At 33.8% G+C, this 17,492-nt stretch overlaps 2 protein-coding genes across 2 annotated transcripts; both read right to left on the bottom strand.

Annotated features, from left to right (window-relative positions):
- Positions 1 to 676: 676 nt before the first annotated feature.
- On the bottom strand, positions 677 to 8,784 carry LOC125820494 (uncharacterized). The gene is made up of 11 exons (XM_049499935.1): positions 8,488 to 8,784; positions 7,600 to 7,644; positions 7,152 to 7,208; positions 5,194 to 5,263; positions 4,844 to 4,885; positions 4,642 to 4,715; positions 3,216 to 3,286; positions 2,982 to 3,064; positions 2,734 to 2,843; positions 2,041 to 2,103; positions 677 to 997 (listed from the first exon to the last, which is right to left on the bottom strand). Exons 1-10 carry the CDS (start codon positions 8,683 to 8,685, stop codon positions 2,041 to 2,043), a joined length of 813 nt encoding a protein of 270 aa, XP_049355892.1. The 5' UTR covers positions 8,686 to 8,784; the 3' UTR covers positions 677 to 997.
- A 2,620-nt stretch (positions 8,785 to 11,404) lies between these two features.
- Positions 11,405 to 15,987, bottom strand: LOC125820414 (protein NRT1/ PTR FAMILY 1.2-like). The gene is made up of 4 exons (XM_049499843.1): positions 15,748 to 15,987; positions 14,583 to 14,800; positions 12,951 to 13,501; positions 11,405 to 12,584 (listed from the first exon to the last, which is right to left on the bottom strand). Exons 1-4 carry the CDS (start codon positions 15,851 to 15,853, stop codon positions 11,729 to 11,731), a joined length of 1,731 nt encoding a protein of 576 aa, XP_049355800.1. The 5' UTR covers positions 15,854 to 15,987; the 3' UTR covers positions 11,405 to 11,728.
- Positions 15,988 to 17,492: the final 1,505 nt, after the last annotated feature.

Here is a 17,492-nt window from a genome sequence, read left to right as displayed (position 1 = left end):
AGTTTTTAATTTTTGCAAAGAAAATGAAAAATTCATAGTTCAAACTTTAAACTATTAACACTTTTGCTTATATAGTTCAAACTTTATAGTGAAAGTCTAGTACAATGTCATGGAGTTCGAAACTTCATACATGTAAAACTCAAAAACATTATATTGAAATTCAAACTTTTACCAGTGAAATTTTATTGCAGTATCTTAGAATTCGAATTTTAATAAGTGGAACTCCAAAATATCGTGGTGACTCAATACAAAGAGAAGGAAAATGAGGAATGGATAGAATTTCTTTGCTCGATCCAATTTATAGTCATATACTAAATCAATAATTTTCGAGTTTTTAATTTTTGCAAAGAAAATGAAAAATTCATAGTTCAAACTTCAAACTGTAACACTTTTGCTTATACAGTTCAAACTTTATAGTGAAAGTCTAGTACAATGTCATGGAGTTCGAAACTTTGTACATGAAAAACTCAAGCACAATATATTGAAATTCAAACTTTTACAAGTGAAATTTCATAACAATATCATAGAATTTGAGCTTTTATAAGTGGAACTCCAAAATATTGTGGCGACTCAATACAAAGTTATGAACAAACTACGTGTTCTCCTCTCAAGCACAATATATTGAAATTCAAACTTTTACAAGTGAAATTTCATTACAGTATCTTAGAATTCTAGCTTTTCTAAGTGGAACTCCAAAATATCGTGGTGACTCAATACAAAGTTATGAACAAACTGCGTGTTCTCCTAATGTAAGAAAAGGAAATGAAAAAAACAATTTCCTTACAAATTTCATGTCCCCCTCACCCCTCAGGGGAATGAACAAATTCATATGTCTGATCTAGTACCCTTAACATGTTTACCTGTAGTTTTGGCAGGAAGTTCGTGGGAAGAACAAGAGTGAATAGTATCTTCAGAAACCGCGTGAGAACGAATAACATCTCCTTCTATTGGGGTTGGACGAACAAATGGGAGATCGCGAATACCTTTCGTGTTTGACCTGCAGGAATGTTACAATGCATTTGTTTGTGTTATTAACTGAACATTCATGTTAGAAGGGTTCAAATCAGAATAAACTTGAAGCTAACATAAGTAGTTCCTAACAGTGAAGCAGTAGTTCTCTATGTATACAGAACGTTTATGCTAACAAGCGGTAGTTTCACAGATCTGTGAATTAGAATAACAATGTTTGACAACCTAAATTGTCTGTTCCAAGTATGTGAACAACACATGAAACAAGGAAATGAGCAATTCATTTGTCTTTGGGGGTAAAATGCAACGAAACGGGAAAAGATCCTATGTTTAATGACAAAATAGATCTACAGCATTTCATTGATCGAACCAATGTCCCCCACCCCCTAAAAAAGATACCTTCGATGATCAAATGGGAAACAGGGTGAGATGGAGAGATCAAGAACGCATTATCTAGCATGTAAAAATAAGATAGAAACCAAGGTATTGAGTTGTTCCAAAGGTTTAAGGAAAGTTTTAAGAGGATTAGAACAAACTGCTATGCGATGAATTAGATAATTGCATTGGATGGAGGTCAAAACTACTTATTTTCAAATGAAACTACTTCGACGTTTTGTCTTGAGGTTTATTTGTTTTTTTTTTTCATTTTCCTGATAATTGCTACCTAGCTCTGTCATGAGGGAGTTTCAGTCTTCACATATGATGCAGACAAAATAGTCATTGATATATTTTGGTAATGTCACTTGTACTTCTAATTGGTATGTGCAAATTTATATGTTTGTGCAGATGACTAACTTACAATCCACTTAATAAGACATAGAAGCACGAAGCTTTAGAAGTAGAAGAAATACATCCTCTGGAAACCACATGGATAGCAATATCAGGAGAATTGTACCACCTCACGAGGAATCCAAGAAAACATGATGTGCATTGTGCAACAGTGAGTTTATAAGGTTATGTGAATGAACACAAGCAGCAAAGAAAAACATATATACACGGTGATGGAAAGCACATAAGTTGAGGTATTCAAAGTACTTTAAAGGCTCTTAAACAGTCACTGGTCACCATTACCTATTTTCCATTTACATAATCCAGAAGTCTTTTGTCAAGCTCAAAACGCCCACAAAGAAGTCTCTGCAATAAAGAACTTGCAAATGTCATCAGCACAGAATTTCATCGTTCATAAACAACATACAGCTGAAATCTGAAGAAAGACAAGATACAACTGATTCTAAGATGCTAAATTCAAGTACCTATATTTGCACTAAAGAAGGAATAAGGTATTGCTATGTATATTTTTTCAGAACAATATAGTACTGACAGCAAGTGCCAGAGGATAGCCATAGAAAGCATGAGGCATGATTGTGGGTACGTTTGAACTTTTAGAGGAATCTATTAAAAGACGAAGGGATTAATGAAGTCATATTTTGGAATATTTCTGAGATTCACAACATCCAATATATTTGTTGAACTAAGATATCATTTGTAAATGTGAACTACGCCCTAGCTGGTCGTTGTTAAAGTATGAAAAGATCTGAATCTCTACAAATATATGAGGTCAACAATCAGGCATTGTGCAGAAATACATTGGTGAAAGATAAAAGGTGAATACTTCTATTATATGGAAGCAGAGAAAACCACAAAGTGGAAGCAAACAGTTTAAATATGCAATAGGAATAGATTACTTCGCTTTGGAACAGAAAGGGCAAGCAAGGGATGGAGTAGGAAAATACAACACTTGCACCTTGTGGTAGCAGAGAATACCTTGGTAATGGTAGGACCAAAAACATATGGCTCAGAATCAAACTCTGGAAAGCGTGCAACCTCTACAGCATTCTCAAATAGAATGTACACCGGAAGTTGGTTCAAGCTTCCTAGATAAGATCTCCCAATGAACCGGTCAATTGAAAAGTCAAATGAAACAACAATAGCACTTTAAAGTCTTAAACACCACAAAATCAACAAATCCAGTTCATATAACACATGTAACAGCAGAGTAAATAATAACACACCAAGAGAAATGCCAAATCTTTCTGCAGCATTAGGGAAGAGTCCAAGATCAATTGTCCCAAAAGATAAATTTGTATTTGAGTATCTGTTTCAGGAAAATATATAAGAAACTTGCCATTACAACAAAGAGAAAAACTCTCAAAAAATTCAAATTTGGGTGAACAAATGACCAACTTCATAAAATGCCTCTCTAAGTTTTAATAATAATTTTAATCATAATGGAGCATATCACTCACGTTATTGAAAGTTCTGGAAAAAAGGAACTTGTGCATACGCAAGCCGATGTGGAGAAAGCGCGAAATTCAACCTGCCAAAGGTGACAACCATAAAGTATAAGAAGGAACAGAAATACAGAGATTACAACAACAACAACAACAACAACATACCCAGTGAAATCCCACTAGGTGGGGTCTGGGGAGGGTAGAGTGTACGCAGACCTTGCCACTACCTAGTAGAGGTAGAGAGGCTGTTTCCGAGAGACCCTCAGCTTAGAAATACAGAGATTGTATACAAAAAATAGAGAGGTCATTTTCATGTCATCTCCATTTTCTTTTTGCCACATGACACACACAAGATTGGGATTAGATCCTCTTTATTTCTTCTATTCAACTTTCTGATGCAACTTTGTAACACATGATATTTTTTTTAACATGATCATTTACAAGTTAAACAGTCTATATTTGGTCATTCAAAATAGTGAAATTTGCTAATAAAAATTTTATTGATCAGAAGTTAAAACATTCTAATCAAGCAGCACACTAACTCTATTAGTCTTAGCATCATCTACTCATTCATTAAATGCAAATTAAAGGAATTTCAACTAAATATTCTAGTTTTACTTCTGTACCAGATAACTGAAAGAAAAGGAAGAATATAAATTGAAAAAAGAGCAATTAGGTACTGTTGACTGTTGAGAGCCAAATTGGCTCATTTAGGAATGGATGTCTCTTTATATTGTCTAGGACTCTTGGGGAATCCTCTCCTCATGAGCAAGCTTTTAGGGTTGAGTTAGGCACAAGGTCTATTTAACATGGTATTAGAGTGAGGCATTTTCCGATCATTATTTACCCGATGTGGTGCCACCATCTTATATGTTCCATGCACCAGATTTTCAGTACTGGGCGTGCGGGGGATGTTTGAGTCCACATCGGCTCACTTAAGGATGGGAGGTCTCTTTATATGGTCTTGGGCAATCCTCCCCTCATGAACTAACTTTGAGTTGAGTTAGGCCCAAGGTCCATTTAACAAGTACCACAAGAATAATGTTAACAATAACATAGTGCTGACCACATTGTGGAGCCAAATAAATTAAAAAGTTTCTCCGCTCAAATACACAAGGATTAGAGGATAACTACAGTGCTTGTATAGCAGACTTACTAGTACCTTTACCATTTCAAAAGAAAAAAAAAGTTTTATAGCAGACAGGATCAGGTAGAAGAACAAATATGTGTTACATTTTCAAACCAAGGTCTTTGTAAGTTTCTGTTTGCACAACACCATTCAAGAGTATTTCCAAATGGCCAAATCTCCTAAGCATTCACAATCACCACAAATAAAAAATGTTTGTTCTTATCTTCAGGGAGGCACAACATTAAGTAGAAACTACAGATAAGGAACCTTTCCAAAGAAAAAAATACCAATGAAAAACTGCAGAGAACCAACCAGCCAAAATCGTGATGTATTTCCTTCAGTAAGCAAACTCTCCAACTGCAATGGTGTCAAATGATTTGAAGAACCTGGACGTTTACATTTACACACTCAGTGTACCTTAAATTTTATTTTTACAAGTCACTCCATGTACCCTGTTAAGCTCAGAAAACTATAAGAAACAAATGTAGCCTCATAATGGGAGTAGCGAGAGTACCTAGTCCTTCATATGGAGGCTGTTGTGCAATAATATGTATTACTGCAAGGAAGAAACCGATACGACAACTGCATTAGATAAAATTACCAAGTATAAACAACAACAACATATACAGTGTAATCCCACAAGTGGGGTCTAAGAAGATTACCAAGTATAAACAACATTCTCAAATAAGGGTAACAACGAAATTGCAAAAGGCTAAGAAAGTCAGTAAGCCATCCATCTAATAGATAGATTTCTCATAATGCTTATTCATGCATCGCATTATGACAATCATAGTGCTTTTGAACCTCCCTATCAAGTTTTAGAGCTAGCATTATCAGAAACTGCAAACAAAGAGTAGAACCCACCTAAAAATGCCAATGCATACCAGAGAGCCAAGTGATAATCCATAACTAAAGCAATGGCAGTAAGGAAAATCTGAAATGAAGCAATTTTGTGTTAAATATTCCAATGTAAATAACAAGAATTCAACAGAAGCTATAAAGAACTACTCAGCTGTAGATGGTAATGAAATTTGAAACCAGATTTCCAATATTAAATTTGATGCCCAAGTATGCACAATGAAAGAATAGAAATTTGAGAAATGTCAGGATGAACCCTATTTACAGTATTTATTTCCTAATAAGAATTTCTCTGCTTGCTACATATCATACTAACTGAACCCAATGCAATGACTAGTCTGCTAATTGCCGCAGATTTGTTTTTTCTTCCTTCTTTTGTATAAGCATAGTGTAATATCAAAGAGGATCAAGATAGATTGAATACACCACTTTCAGCATGTTCGTTCTTACTCCTTAGATTTCTAAATTTTTCAAACCAGTACCACTAAGATCAATATGGGAAAGTCTGCAATGTTTTTTTCCAATCATGGGGAAAGTCTGAAATGCTATGACTTATAAGTATCATAAGTTGTAATTCAAGTTTATCTTTCCATTATAAGTTTACAAACTGCCATAGCTCAAACATCAATAAAATTGTTACTTTATCAACCAAAAAAAAAAAATACAAACTGCAATTGGTCACTGTAGCACTAATCCTATGTTTACGGAAGCTCTTTTTTATGTTTTTTCTTTCAAGCAACTGCTGACAGATTACTTCTTTTCATTCCTAAAGGTATAATGTGGAAAAGAAACCCACTATAATAAAGGCCTTTTGCAAAATTAAGGTTTTAAATGATTGCAACAATTTTCCAATTTTACTGTGATCCTTTTTAGTTAACTACCACTTTTTGGGGGTGGAAGTGGGGGTGGGGGAATATTACACACACACTCCTGACAACAGTTTCAAGTTGCAGGGTAAATCAATTAAAGTACGTGGTATAAAGGGAACTGTGTTTCCTTTTTTACTTCTAGAAAGAAAGTACACATATTCCCAATAAATTTTTTCAAGATATAAAAAATGATAGGTCAATGTAAGAGGTGTCATTTTCTTTACTGTACAAAATGTTACCGTACTACAAGCGCACAGTAGCCCTTAGCAGCCATAACTTAGCTGAAAGTTCAATAGAATATTTAAGCAAGTAACCCTTCGGGGTGGCCCAGTGATTTGAGCTTGGGACTTCCATGTTGGAGGTCTCAAGTTTGAAACCCCTTGCCAGCGAAAGCAAGGGGTTTGCCTTCTGGGTCGAGCTCGTCGCACCAGGCTTGCCTAGTGCGGTTTACCTCTCCTATGTGGTTTGCGAGCTATTGCATAGGAGCGGGGGTTTTACCCTATGCGTACCCAAAGGGTAGCGACTGCGGGTTTCCCTTGTCATAAAAAAAAATATATATATATTTAAGCAAGTAGTGCAACAATCAATAATATTTTCTCAGACAAGTTCGACTAGTTCTTCCTTTAACTCAAAAGCCCTGATGAGCTGACTTCAGCTAGTACTACATCTGTCCTATATGATTATGACCTAATTTGGCTTATGAGGATTGACTGGTTAGTTTTGTTTCTTCTATTGGATATTGATTTACTTATTTACTGAAACTAGACATCAATTTATTTTATCAAACTTGAAATGAAGAAACTACATGGAAAATAGTACTACTAATCACCAATTTTTGAGCTAACACGATTTAAAATATGGAGTAACTAAGCAGGGTCTCACACAAAGTAGAATCTAGCTGATTTTCTACATAATATCTTGGGAAACAAAATGAGATGGGGGTTAATATTACCGGCATTTTGGGTAAGTTAAAGAGTTTGAAAATCAGAGATAGCTATATCCAGTCAACACAAACATATTAATTATAAATCATGATGAAGAGAGAAGAATTATGTGAGGATTGAGGATGAAGAGCATAAAAATAACAGATATAACCTTAGCAAACAACAAAGTATCTTGAATGAAGGATTGCCAGCTTTCTGTCCTTACAATCTGTCGTGCAAAGTAAACAACAATGTCAAAACAACAGGTATAGATCTCTCCTTTTCAAGTAACAATTTTAGGCATCAAACAACAGAACATTCAGGGGCTGGACAGCAAATTGTATGCAATGGAAATGTTATACAAGTTTGTTCAATAGGATAAGGAAAAGATTTAATGTTCCTTTAATGCTCCAATTGAGCAAATTAGATGATACTGATACATATCAAAGGATAAACTCCAACCTGAACAGTCTGACTATGAACTCCTATTGAAGTGAAAAAGCATGTATATTGGATAAGTCTTTGGGATGAGCAAGGAATGAGCTAAATATGAAGATAAAAAAAGGAGTAAGGTCGCATATGCTACATTTTTATTGGAAAAGGATCAGTTAAATATTTACCTTCACAACACTTAAGACACAGTATGCAACAAACACTTGAATCTCCTGCCAATGAAACAGAAAATCGTGAATAAGACTATAATGACAGCACAGAGAGGGACAGAATTTCAAAAAAGTATATTACCAGCTTGTTTACATGGTTGTGAAATATCCTTTCATAATGTATCCTATTGTATTGTACTATATTGCTTTGATAAGTACCCTTTTTGGATAGATTGTATTGTTTTTGTCTTTCATCATGGCAGATGAGAAGAAAAAAAATGTAACAACACTACATACGAGTCGTTACATAAATGAACACTTCTCATTGTTACATAACAACAGTTTTAACAATATGATAAAAATGGTAACACAGAACTATCACTTCTGCGCGAGTTTCACACTCCAACTATCAGTTGTTACCTTTATCTATCTGAACTATCACCAACTGTTTCATTTTCCTACCTGAACTATCACCATCTATGTATTAAAACACACCTAGTTGAGTAAATGGTGATAGTTCAGCTAGGATAAGGTAACAAAGCCATCATACCAGTCATTACATAAAATGACACTTTTCATCTTTACATAACAACAGATTTAACATTATGATATAAATGGTCAAAAACACATTGAACTGTCACTTTTTCACGAGTTTCACATACTAACAATAAGTTGTTCCTTTTTTTCTATTTGAACTATCATCAGCTGTTCCATTTTCCTAGCTACGTATTAGATAGTTAGTCCAACCAGCTTCCAGGTGTGTTTTACTACATATTTGAAGTAACAAATACAATACAATAGGTAACAACCGTCCCAAACAAATTCATTCTCATCAGCCATTGCATGTATCAATATAGCTACAAACAAAACCACTTTAACGAGATTCAAGCCGAGAAGAGTATATACTCGTTTAAGCAGGAACGAATTGCGAGCAGGATCGAGGATTTGGAGTGCGGAGCAACGAACGGGGATGTACGAGAAGAAAACTAGCAAATGAAACAGATAATACGGCTCCGAAACCATCAGATTCAACCATCTCACTGGATCGTAAGAAGATTCCTGATCTCGTTGAACACTCGATCCGCCATTGCTGTTTTTCGACATAGCTGCAGATCCACCAAATGAGCTTTCTGATTCTGCAAAATGCTAAGAAGAATTCATTTGAATATTTAGCTGAAGCTTTAACGAACAGGGAAGAACTCAAATGCCCAGTTATGATTTGAACTTGACCCATGAGAGTAATTTGCATTTTTGCACCCTTAAATTTATGCAACATTTTTATTTGCACCATATTGTTTAAAAATGTATGATTAGCCCCCTTTCTATTTAATTGCAACATTATGGAATGGGAACTTTTAAAATCTACTTAATTTTAAAAAATATGTTAAAAGTGGTTTTTGAAAAAATAGTTTTTGTGTTTGGCAAATTAATTTGAACGTATTTTTTGTCGATATTAAAGTAACAATATATGTTTAGCTAAAATTTCGAAAGTACTTTTGTAAAAAATAAAATAAAATAAAATTCACCCCCTAAAAATAAGTTATGCTACTATTAATAAAGATTCTTGTTTTTTTTTTCTTAAGTTTGACCAAATAGATTATCAATCAAATTTTGCGTGAAAAAATAGGATTTTTTTTTTTTTACCTTAGGTTCAAAGAAGGGGAAGGTAAAAGAGAGTAATGAAAATCCAAGGAATGGATTGACGTCATAAAAGTCTATTTACCTTTGTTTCTTACACTACTAGACGTTTTAGGCTTGTATCCTCTATAATTCCTTATGTCTGACTGAGCGGTGGATTCATGATTTGAAACTTAACGGTTAGTTTTGAATTTTAGTCTTTTTAAATTACTGACTCTATTTTGTACATGAATTTTTAAAACAATACAAGATTTGAGCTAAAGTTACTATATCTTGGAGTCAACACTCCAGCTTCGTTATGGCTATTATGAGATTGTGATTTTGATAGATTATTTTTCAGCAACCAAATATCATTAATATTATAGGTTCAAATTCAAGACAAATGTTATAAATATGTTCCTTAAATAAATTAACCGTACATACTACAAAATGTATGCTTTACAATATATACCATAGCTAATCATAATAATTGGTCTAGTTTAGTTTTGTTAACCATAATTGTTGTTATTAAATATTAGAGTGTGGATAAACATCACATAACACTTATAAGAGGCATATAACAAGCATAGTTTTCAAGAAGAATCTTGTGTCGGTCAAAAACATAAAAAGGGTTGAAAACAAAAAAATCCTTATCTAAGTTATAGCTACAAATCAAATTTCGTCATCAATCCGTGAAACTTTTCAAGCTCAATATTTTCCTTCTAGTCTTTTTTGTTGTTCAGAAGTAAGAGGACAAAAAAAAAATGTTGAACAAATTCTTGAACTTTCTATTTAGTTGAATTTTTTTTTTGATTTTATTACATTTATTTACAAGTATATAAGCACACAAGATATAAGTAAATATACGTGTATTTTAATATGAAATAAGAATTCTTGATATGAAATAAAATAAGAACTCAATTAAAAGATAATTGTATTACATAAAGAGTCGTCAATTCAATTTAATGAAAAAGAAGAATATTTTATTTTGAAAATAGTAAATTTGTACAAATTCTCTTCTTCAAAGAAAAAAGATGTCAGCATCAAAAGAAAAGGAAAATTTAAAGGAAATAGTGATTTTTTTTTGCAATATTTTAGTTTTATCTCTGAAATTTACTACTAGATAAATCATTGATGTAATACATACTCTTTCATCGGCATCAAAATAATTGTCTACTTATCAATCTGGAAAAAAAAAATCACGGTTAATATAACACAGAAAAAAATGAGTTAAAATATGAATTTTAAATGTAATTGATAGAATAAAAGTACCAAAAAAATCTTATCAAATAATATTTAGCAATTAAGGGATTATACCTTTTCTTATGATTTCTTTTCTAGCATTAGGAATTCAATGTAAATGTAAATTTAGTCAAGAAAAATATAAACCCTCATTTACCAAATATGTTAAAGTAAATTTACAAACAAAACATTATCACTATGGAGTTTAGTAAGCTTTCTTTGGGTTGCATTTCGGTCCACTTCATGAAGTTTATACAATTGTCAACTACTTATTTAAGAGACATTAATTGCAGAATGTTATAAGGGTTACTCCAAATTAATAACTTAGCCATGTGTATGTAATACATTATCTTAGATCTTGTTGCATAAGAAATTTTGTCTAATAATATAAAATTTTGAGTAGTTTAATTCAAGGTCTAAAATATTTTTAAAATTGAAAAATATCAACCTCTCTTTCCTTATTTTTTAATAAAGATTTTGCAGTTTTTTTTCTTGCAAATTGCAATATTTTCTTAAAGTAAAAATAAATTGATAAATCAATATTTATTTGGGACTATATTTTACAGGAAGCCCCCAAAAATGGTTTTCCAAAAATGGGTGATCAAAAGATCGAATTACTATGCCTATCTTGGTGGTCTTTTTTTTTGGCTGACTCGTCTAAGTGCTCTCCTTTGTCTCATTGTTTATCTCGTAATCATTCGATTCCACCCCTAAAGCTAGCTCCTACTCCTCCTTCTTCTCCTTTAGGACCCAAATCCGCGTACCCCTCACGCAAGTACGCTTTAGCTACTAAGCTTCGAAACAATTTCATTGTGGAAGACACAATTTTTTCTGAAGAATTCGCCATGATATACCTAGGCTGTAATTATCTTTTTGTGTACAATGTGAGAGGACATCCTTGTGTTTTTTTTTTTGTATAAACCAAGAGGATTTCCAAAGGTATATATATGTACCAAAAAGAAACTACACAAAAATATACTTCTTCAAGTATATAAGTTATTTACACCAAGCTAAAACTATCTTCTCCCCACAAAATTTAGTGATTACAACTTCATTTGATACCTACATTAGCATCAGTCATGCTCAGCTGAAAAGTATATATAAAAAAAAAGTTAAAAAGAACGGAACGATGCACTAAGTTCTTGCTATGTACGGATTCAGGAAAGGGTTGGATCAACCGAAAAGTATATATATTACTACTAACTAGCTATGAGGAAATAGGCATGACACTATATGGATTAATAGATTGGGGCGTTTCGAGCTACGATATACAAGTTCTTGTACCCATTCATGGCTTCTCTTCTTCCATCACCTCTTCTTTGCATGGACCATAAGCTTTACTACAGACAATATAGCACAGTATGTTAACCAGACTAAATCCTGCAAGAACGAGATAATAGTAGTCGTAATGGCCCTTGTTTATATTGCTCGATACCCAACTTTCTTCCCCTCCTCTTTTAGTCAAGTCGTCGATAGTACTCATTATAGAGCTAGCTAGTAAGCTTCCAACTCCCATACCAACTCCTAATAGAGAAGCAGCTACACTAGACATGCTTCTAGGAAATTCTGAAATGTAGAATTCATTTTGGCCGATGGCATGCAGGGCCTCTGCGAAGCCAGTAAGGGAATTCTGGGGAAGTAGCCACATAGCTGACATTAGGATCACACCTTCTGGATCATCCAAGTACCCCTCCTTGATTGCGATACTTCTCCGTACACCTTCTACAACTGCAACCACTAAAACTGACAGGAAGGAAAGAAACAACCCGAACCCCATTCTCTCTTTTGTGCTGAAATGAGCAGGCTTTCCAGTCATTTTTGATGCAATGGGAAGAATCAGATAATCATAGAGGACAATCCAAAGTATAGCAGAGATGACAGCAAATATGCCAAAGGAGGCAGCTGGGATTTCAAAGCTTGAACCAATATGTCGATCCATGGTATTCGCTTGAAGTACAGGAAAAGTGTTCTGGCTTATGTTTATGGACAATACAACTCCCGTCAACCAGATTGGAACAACTTTGAGCAATGCTTTCAGCTCCTCTACTTGATCTACAGTGCAAAGCCGCCAAGGATCTGTCGCTTCTCCATCTGGGCTCAAATCTAGTTGAGGATCTTGTACAATGCAAGCTTTATTCAAAAACCTAAAGGCAATATATTGAAGTTAAAACGCAATACAAACAAATATATCAGGACTGGAAAAGGGCATCACTAATTTTGAACATGACATGAGGCCTCTTTAAATAATAAAAAGCAGGAGTCAGTAGCACAATGAGTTATATATGTCATCAGCTGGTGCAGGTTAAAACAATGAACTTCACAATTGCCTATATAGGTGAGAGAAGCAACAGCTATAAATGATCGATCAAATAATAGTTTAGTTCAGGAAGGAAAAGCATACAGGCTAGATAACCAAACAACAATTTACCATTGCATAGGTTCTGTTTCAAGCATATGCAGAAAGTAAGATGACCAACACAAAAACTAATGTCTAGTAACAATAAAGTTACCTTAGTTTTTCACTTGGAAGAACTACGGTTGACCCTTTTTTCTGATGATATTGTATATCTTCACTCTGTGACGACAATTTGAGACATCTATTTCTATAAGAGGCTACAATCACTTGAAAAAGGCCAGTGATTAAGCTCGATTTAGGCTTCAGCTTCGCGTAGAATGGAGTACCCAAATAAATTAGAAGAGTTGAAAACAACATTAGCAAAACAGGAGCTCCAAAACCTAAAGCCCACCCCATGTTGACTTGGATATAAACAAGACACGTGAGAGCAACCAGGATAGATAAAGCATACGAGGCATAGTACCAGCTGAAGTATCTCTCCATTAAACGCGCATTATCTTGATATACTTCCCGTTTCAACTGATCAGAACCAAATGCTAAAGATGAGGATTTGACTGCACCTGCTCCAATGGCAACGATGCCCAAAGAGAAACACAGGAAGAAGAGTTGGAACATCTCTGCTGATCTGCAAATGTTGCTGGAATTGACACAGGGAGGGGGCCTTGCTTGCGGAATCACTGATGTCAGCCAAAACAGAAACATCCCCTTCAAAACACATAGAATATCTAGAATTATTATCGGTTTTACCAAGTTCAAACAGATTATTATGATTCTTCATATTACATAAAATTGCATCAGATGGGTGATAATGATTCCTCCAATTGTCAAATTGTGAAGAGGGATCAAGCAATTAATGGGAATACATGTTGCTACATCCTCCCCCTTTCCTCAAGTTGAAAACTGGTCAAATGGGAACAAAGGTTGTGCATTTATTTTTGCATGATCATACGATAATATTTTGTGCACATTGAATGTGACTCTTAAGTTGTTAGTTACAGCCATACAAGGGGCTGCAAACATACAGCGCCAAACACAAGATATTGTGCTGAAGATTAAATACTTACTGAGCTCGCTAACCTACAAGTTGAATCATTGTTATCCTAAGGTCCATCGGCTTACTTAGATAAACAGTGGTACTTGAATTTGGAGTCTGAATTGTCTTCAGCAAATGTACTGCTAGCTGCTTTGCTAATTCTGCTTCATTCAGATGCTACTCAAGTTCCCGTATTTAGGTTCAGTGAACTAGACATTAGTTTCTTTGTACAGTCAAATTTTTGGTAGAGAAGAAGTCTTCCCTTCTTCCATGTAAAAAGTGGCATCCTTTGTTTCGTTTGTAGCTAAAGAGGCATGTTTGACTCAAGAAAAATTGGAAAAAGGGAGGGATCCAACTATGCTCAAGACGTTATTTGACCCCCTCGTCTAATTGAAAGTTAGTGTTCGATGTCAAACGAAATGTTCCCATAGATGTGACAAAGAAACTAGTAGAAAAAATATAAAGGGACAGAAATGTGCATTAAGGTTCCTCATAATCAACCGAGGTTCTTCCAATTAGTAGTAAAAATTATGGAAATCCATTAACAAACACGAAAAATAAACAATTATGAGTATGTTTGATATGGCAGACTTGGTCATTAGAAGGAAAACAATTTCCATGGTGAAAAATGACTGCCCTCTCATTTTCCTTTCAATCTCATATTACTTGCTCCAACTAAAACTACGACGTCACTTTGCTCCTTAAAACTTAAGGCAACTAATGAAAGAAACCAACTTAGTTAATGAACTTTACCATAAGGGTGACAACAGATCCCAATCCTATCATCTGGAACCGACCCACAAAAGAATCTGCCATAAATGCCCCAACAACTGGAGCGATGTTGGTAACTGCTGACCACATGTAGATAATATTGGACCCAGTAGTCATATCCATGTGATATTCATTCATCAAATACAGGATCATATTAGGAGTTAGAGCAGACGTCGCCGCATTCGTCAAAGCCGCATTTCCTATCCAAAATCAAGAAAATAAAACATTAAACAGTGAATCAAGAACTCCCCAACTGTTTCATTGGAATACCCCACTTCCTTTAATTTCATGTTAAACCCATGACCGATGAATCAACAACTAGGCAGAAATCATCAAATTGAACCTCTCTAAAGGGCTATTACATGTGTTTATCAAGAAATCAACAAATAAATGAACTTATTCCAAAAAGTTGTCGACAAAAATCAAAAGAATTAATGATCAAAAATACACCTAAACTATCACTTTTTTCCGAGTTTCATAACTCAACTATCCATTGTTCCATTTACCTACCAAAACTATCACTCATTTTTCTTGATGCTGAGTTGGCCAACACGCCTCTTGTCTATTGGGGAACGAATTCAGCAAACTTACCAACAAATTTAACGAACAAATCAATAACTAGGTAAAAATCATCAAATTGAACCTCAGTAAAGGGCAATTACATGTGTTTATCAAGAAATCAACACATAAATGAACTTACTCCAAAAACTAACTCAACAAAAATCAAAAGAATTAATAGTCAAAAGTACAACTAAATTATCACCTTTTCACGAGTTCCATACCTCAACTATCACTCAATATTCCATTTACCTACCAAAACTATCACTCCTTTTGTTCCTAGCAAATTTATCCTGTAAACATGACATTGGATGGGGAGAGTATATTCACATCCCACATGGTCCCGAACCTCCACTCCAGATTTCAAATTAGGCCCCAAAAACTAACCCGAAAATTGCCCAAGCCTTATAAAAAACCCACTATCTCATACCAATCCATGATAATTCCATTCACCACCAACTCAACAATTTGACTAATAAATCAACCACTATGTAAAAACATTACCAAAATTGAACTTCAGATAGAGCAATTACACAAGTTTATCAAAACATCAACACACAAAATGAAAAAATAGGGAAGTACGTCATACCAAGTATGAAAGGTAAAGTTCTGAATCCACCCTTTTGAGTTTCAGAATCATCTAATAGCAAAGTCTGTTCGATCATTTCACCTTTTTCACACAACAAATTCTCCATATGTGTACGATCAATCTATAACAAACAAGAGAGAAAAAAAACCCTCTCCCTCTTTCAACTTTGTTGGCATCAGTCACAGTCCACCACTGACAGTTAAACACTGCGATAACAACCAAGCGTCGACTACAGGTATATACAAACAAAAGAGATGATCAAATAAAACAAAAAACAGAGAAATATTGCAGAAAAAACGATTTGTTTTGGCCCTACTTCGTTGCTTTTTCCCCCATTTTCCATGAAGTTCTTCGTGGCACCATATGCCTCTGCCAAGTTTTGCTCTTACTTTCTTCAGATTTTTCCTTTCTCAAATAATATTATTATTATGATTATAATAATATCAACGTGTGTTTATATTGTTAAATTAAATATAATGTTTGTTTTAATTGTTACTACTTCAGCAATTCTAGATACAACGAAGAAAATATAGCAAGTTATAAGGAAATATCACAAACTCTACTAGAAGGAAATAACAATTGCAACAAAATAATACAATAATCGAAACTAAGGAGATTTGTGATTCGATTTGGATCGGTTATTGATAAAAATCAAAATCAAACAAATCTAGTCGATTTTTTTTAATTTCTAAATCATATATACCAAATCAAACGAAAAAATAACCATCAATTTGATTAAGTTTTTTTGGTTTATTCGGTTTGAAAGCAATAATTTTTTTGAGGACGTACGTATCTCGATAGACACAGACACCTCGTACATGAACAATCCACAAACAAACTACCGCCAGTTCAATTAAGCAATATTAGAGTTGTCATTACACGAACAAAGTGATTCAATTAAGAAAAAATGTGACTATTTTATGTGGAATTGGGTAAGTAAAGATTAAAATGAATTTTGATGAAATTGGATTTTGGATTATTATAGTTAGACTAAAGTGTTGGGCTTAAAGAAAAGAGTAAATTTTAGGTTTAGCAAACATAAAAATCATATTTGTATGCTATAGTTATAGTTTGTATAATTGTGCTCCGATCCATAGCAAACTTTCTATTAATATGTATATTTCGATATACATATATGAATATAGCTATTAATATGTATATTTCAGTATACATATATGAATCAATTGTATAATTTGTGTTTGTATAAAACAAAAAAGAGAGAAAGACAAAAGAAAATTCGGCAGAGGGAGATCTATATTTGTATAATTATAAGTGTATATGACGAAAATATATATATTTGTATATACAATTTTCTCTCGCTTTATACAAACACAAATTTTGTATAAAAGTGAGAGAGACGAGCGAGATTCTCTGGGAGAGAGATACAATTTTTCTCTCACTTTATACAAATACATTTTATACATTTGTGTTTGTATAAAGTGAGAGAGGTGAGAGAGAGACTGTCGAGCGAGATCAGGAGAGTGGCAAGCGAGAAATTCAAGGAGAGAGGCGAATTGCAACTGTTTGCTACGGGTTACAATTAAATCAAACTGTGATTATACCATTTAATTTGAATTAATAGTTAGCTATTTTGTACAATTTTTCCTAAAGAAGATGGTAAAGTTAAAGATATAAGTTGATTAAAATTTTAACATAATGTTTATATTTTATTTATAAATAATACATAAATAATTAAAATATATATACATCTAATTTATCGATTTAGTTTGGTTATTTTTGCGATT

Source organism: Solanum verrucosum, unplaced genomic scaffold, assembly GCF_900185275.1.
Source record: "Solanum verrucosum unplaced genomic scaffold, falcon-dt-bn FXZP01000229.1, whole genome shotgun sequence".
Lineage (NCBI taxonomy): Eukaryota > Viridiplantae > Streptophyta > Magnoliopsida > Solanales > Solanaceae > Solanum > Solanum verrucosum.
Note: the sequence above shows the minus strand (reverse complement) of the source record. Positions and strands in the feature narration are given on the sequence as shown.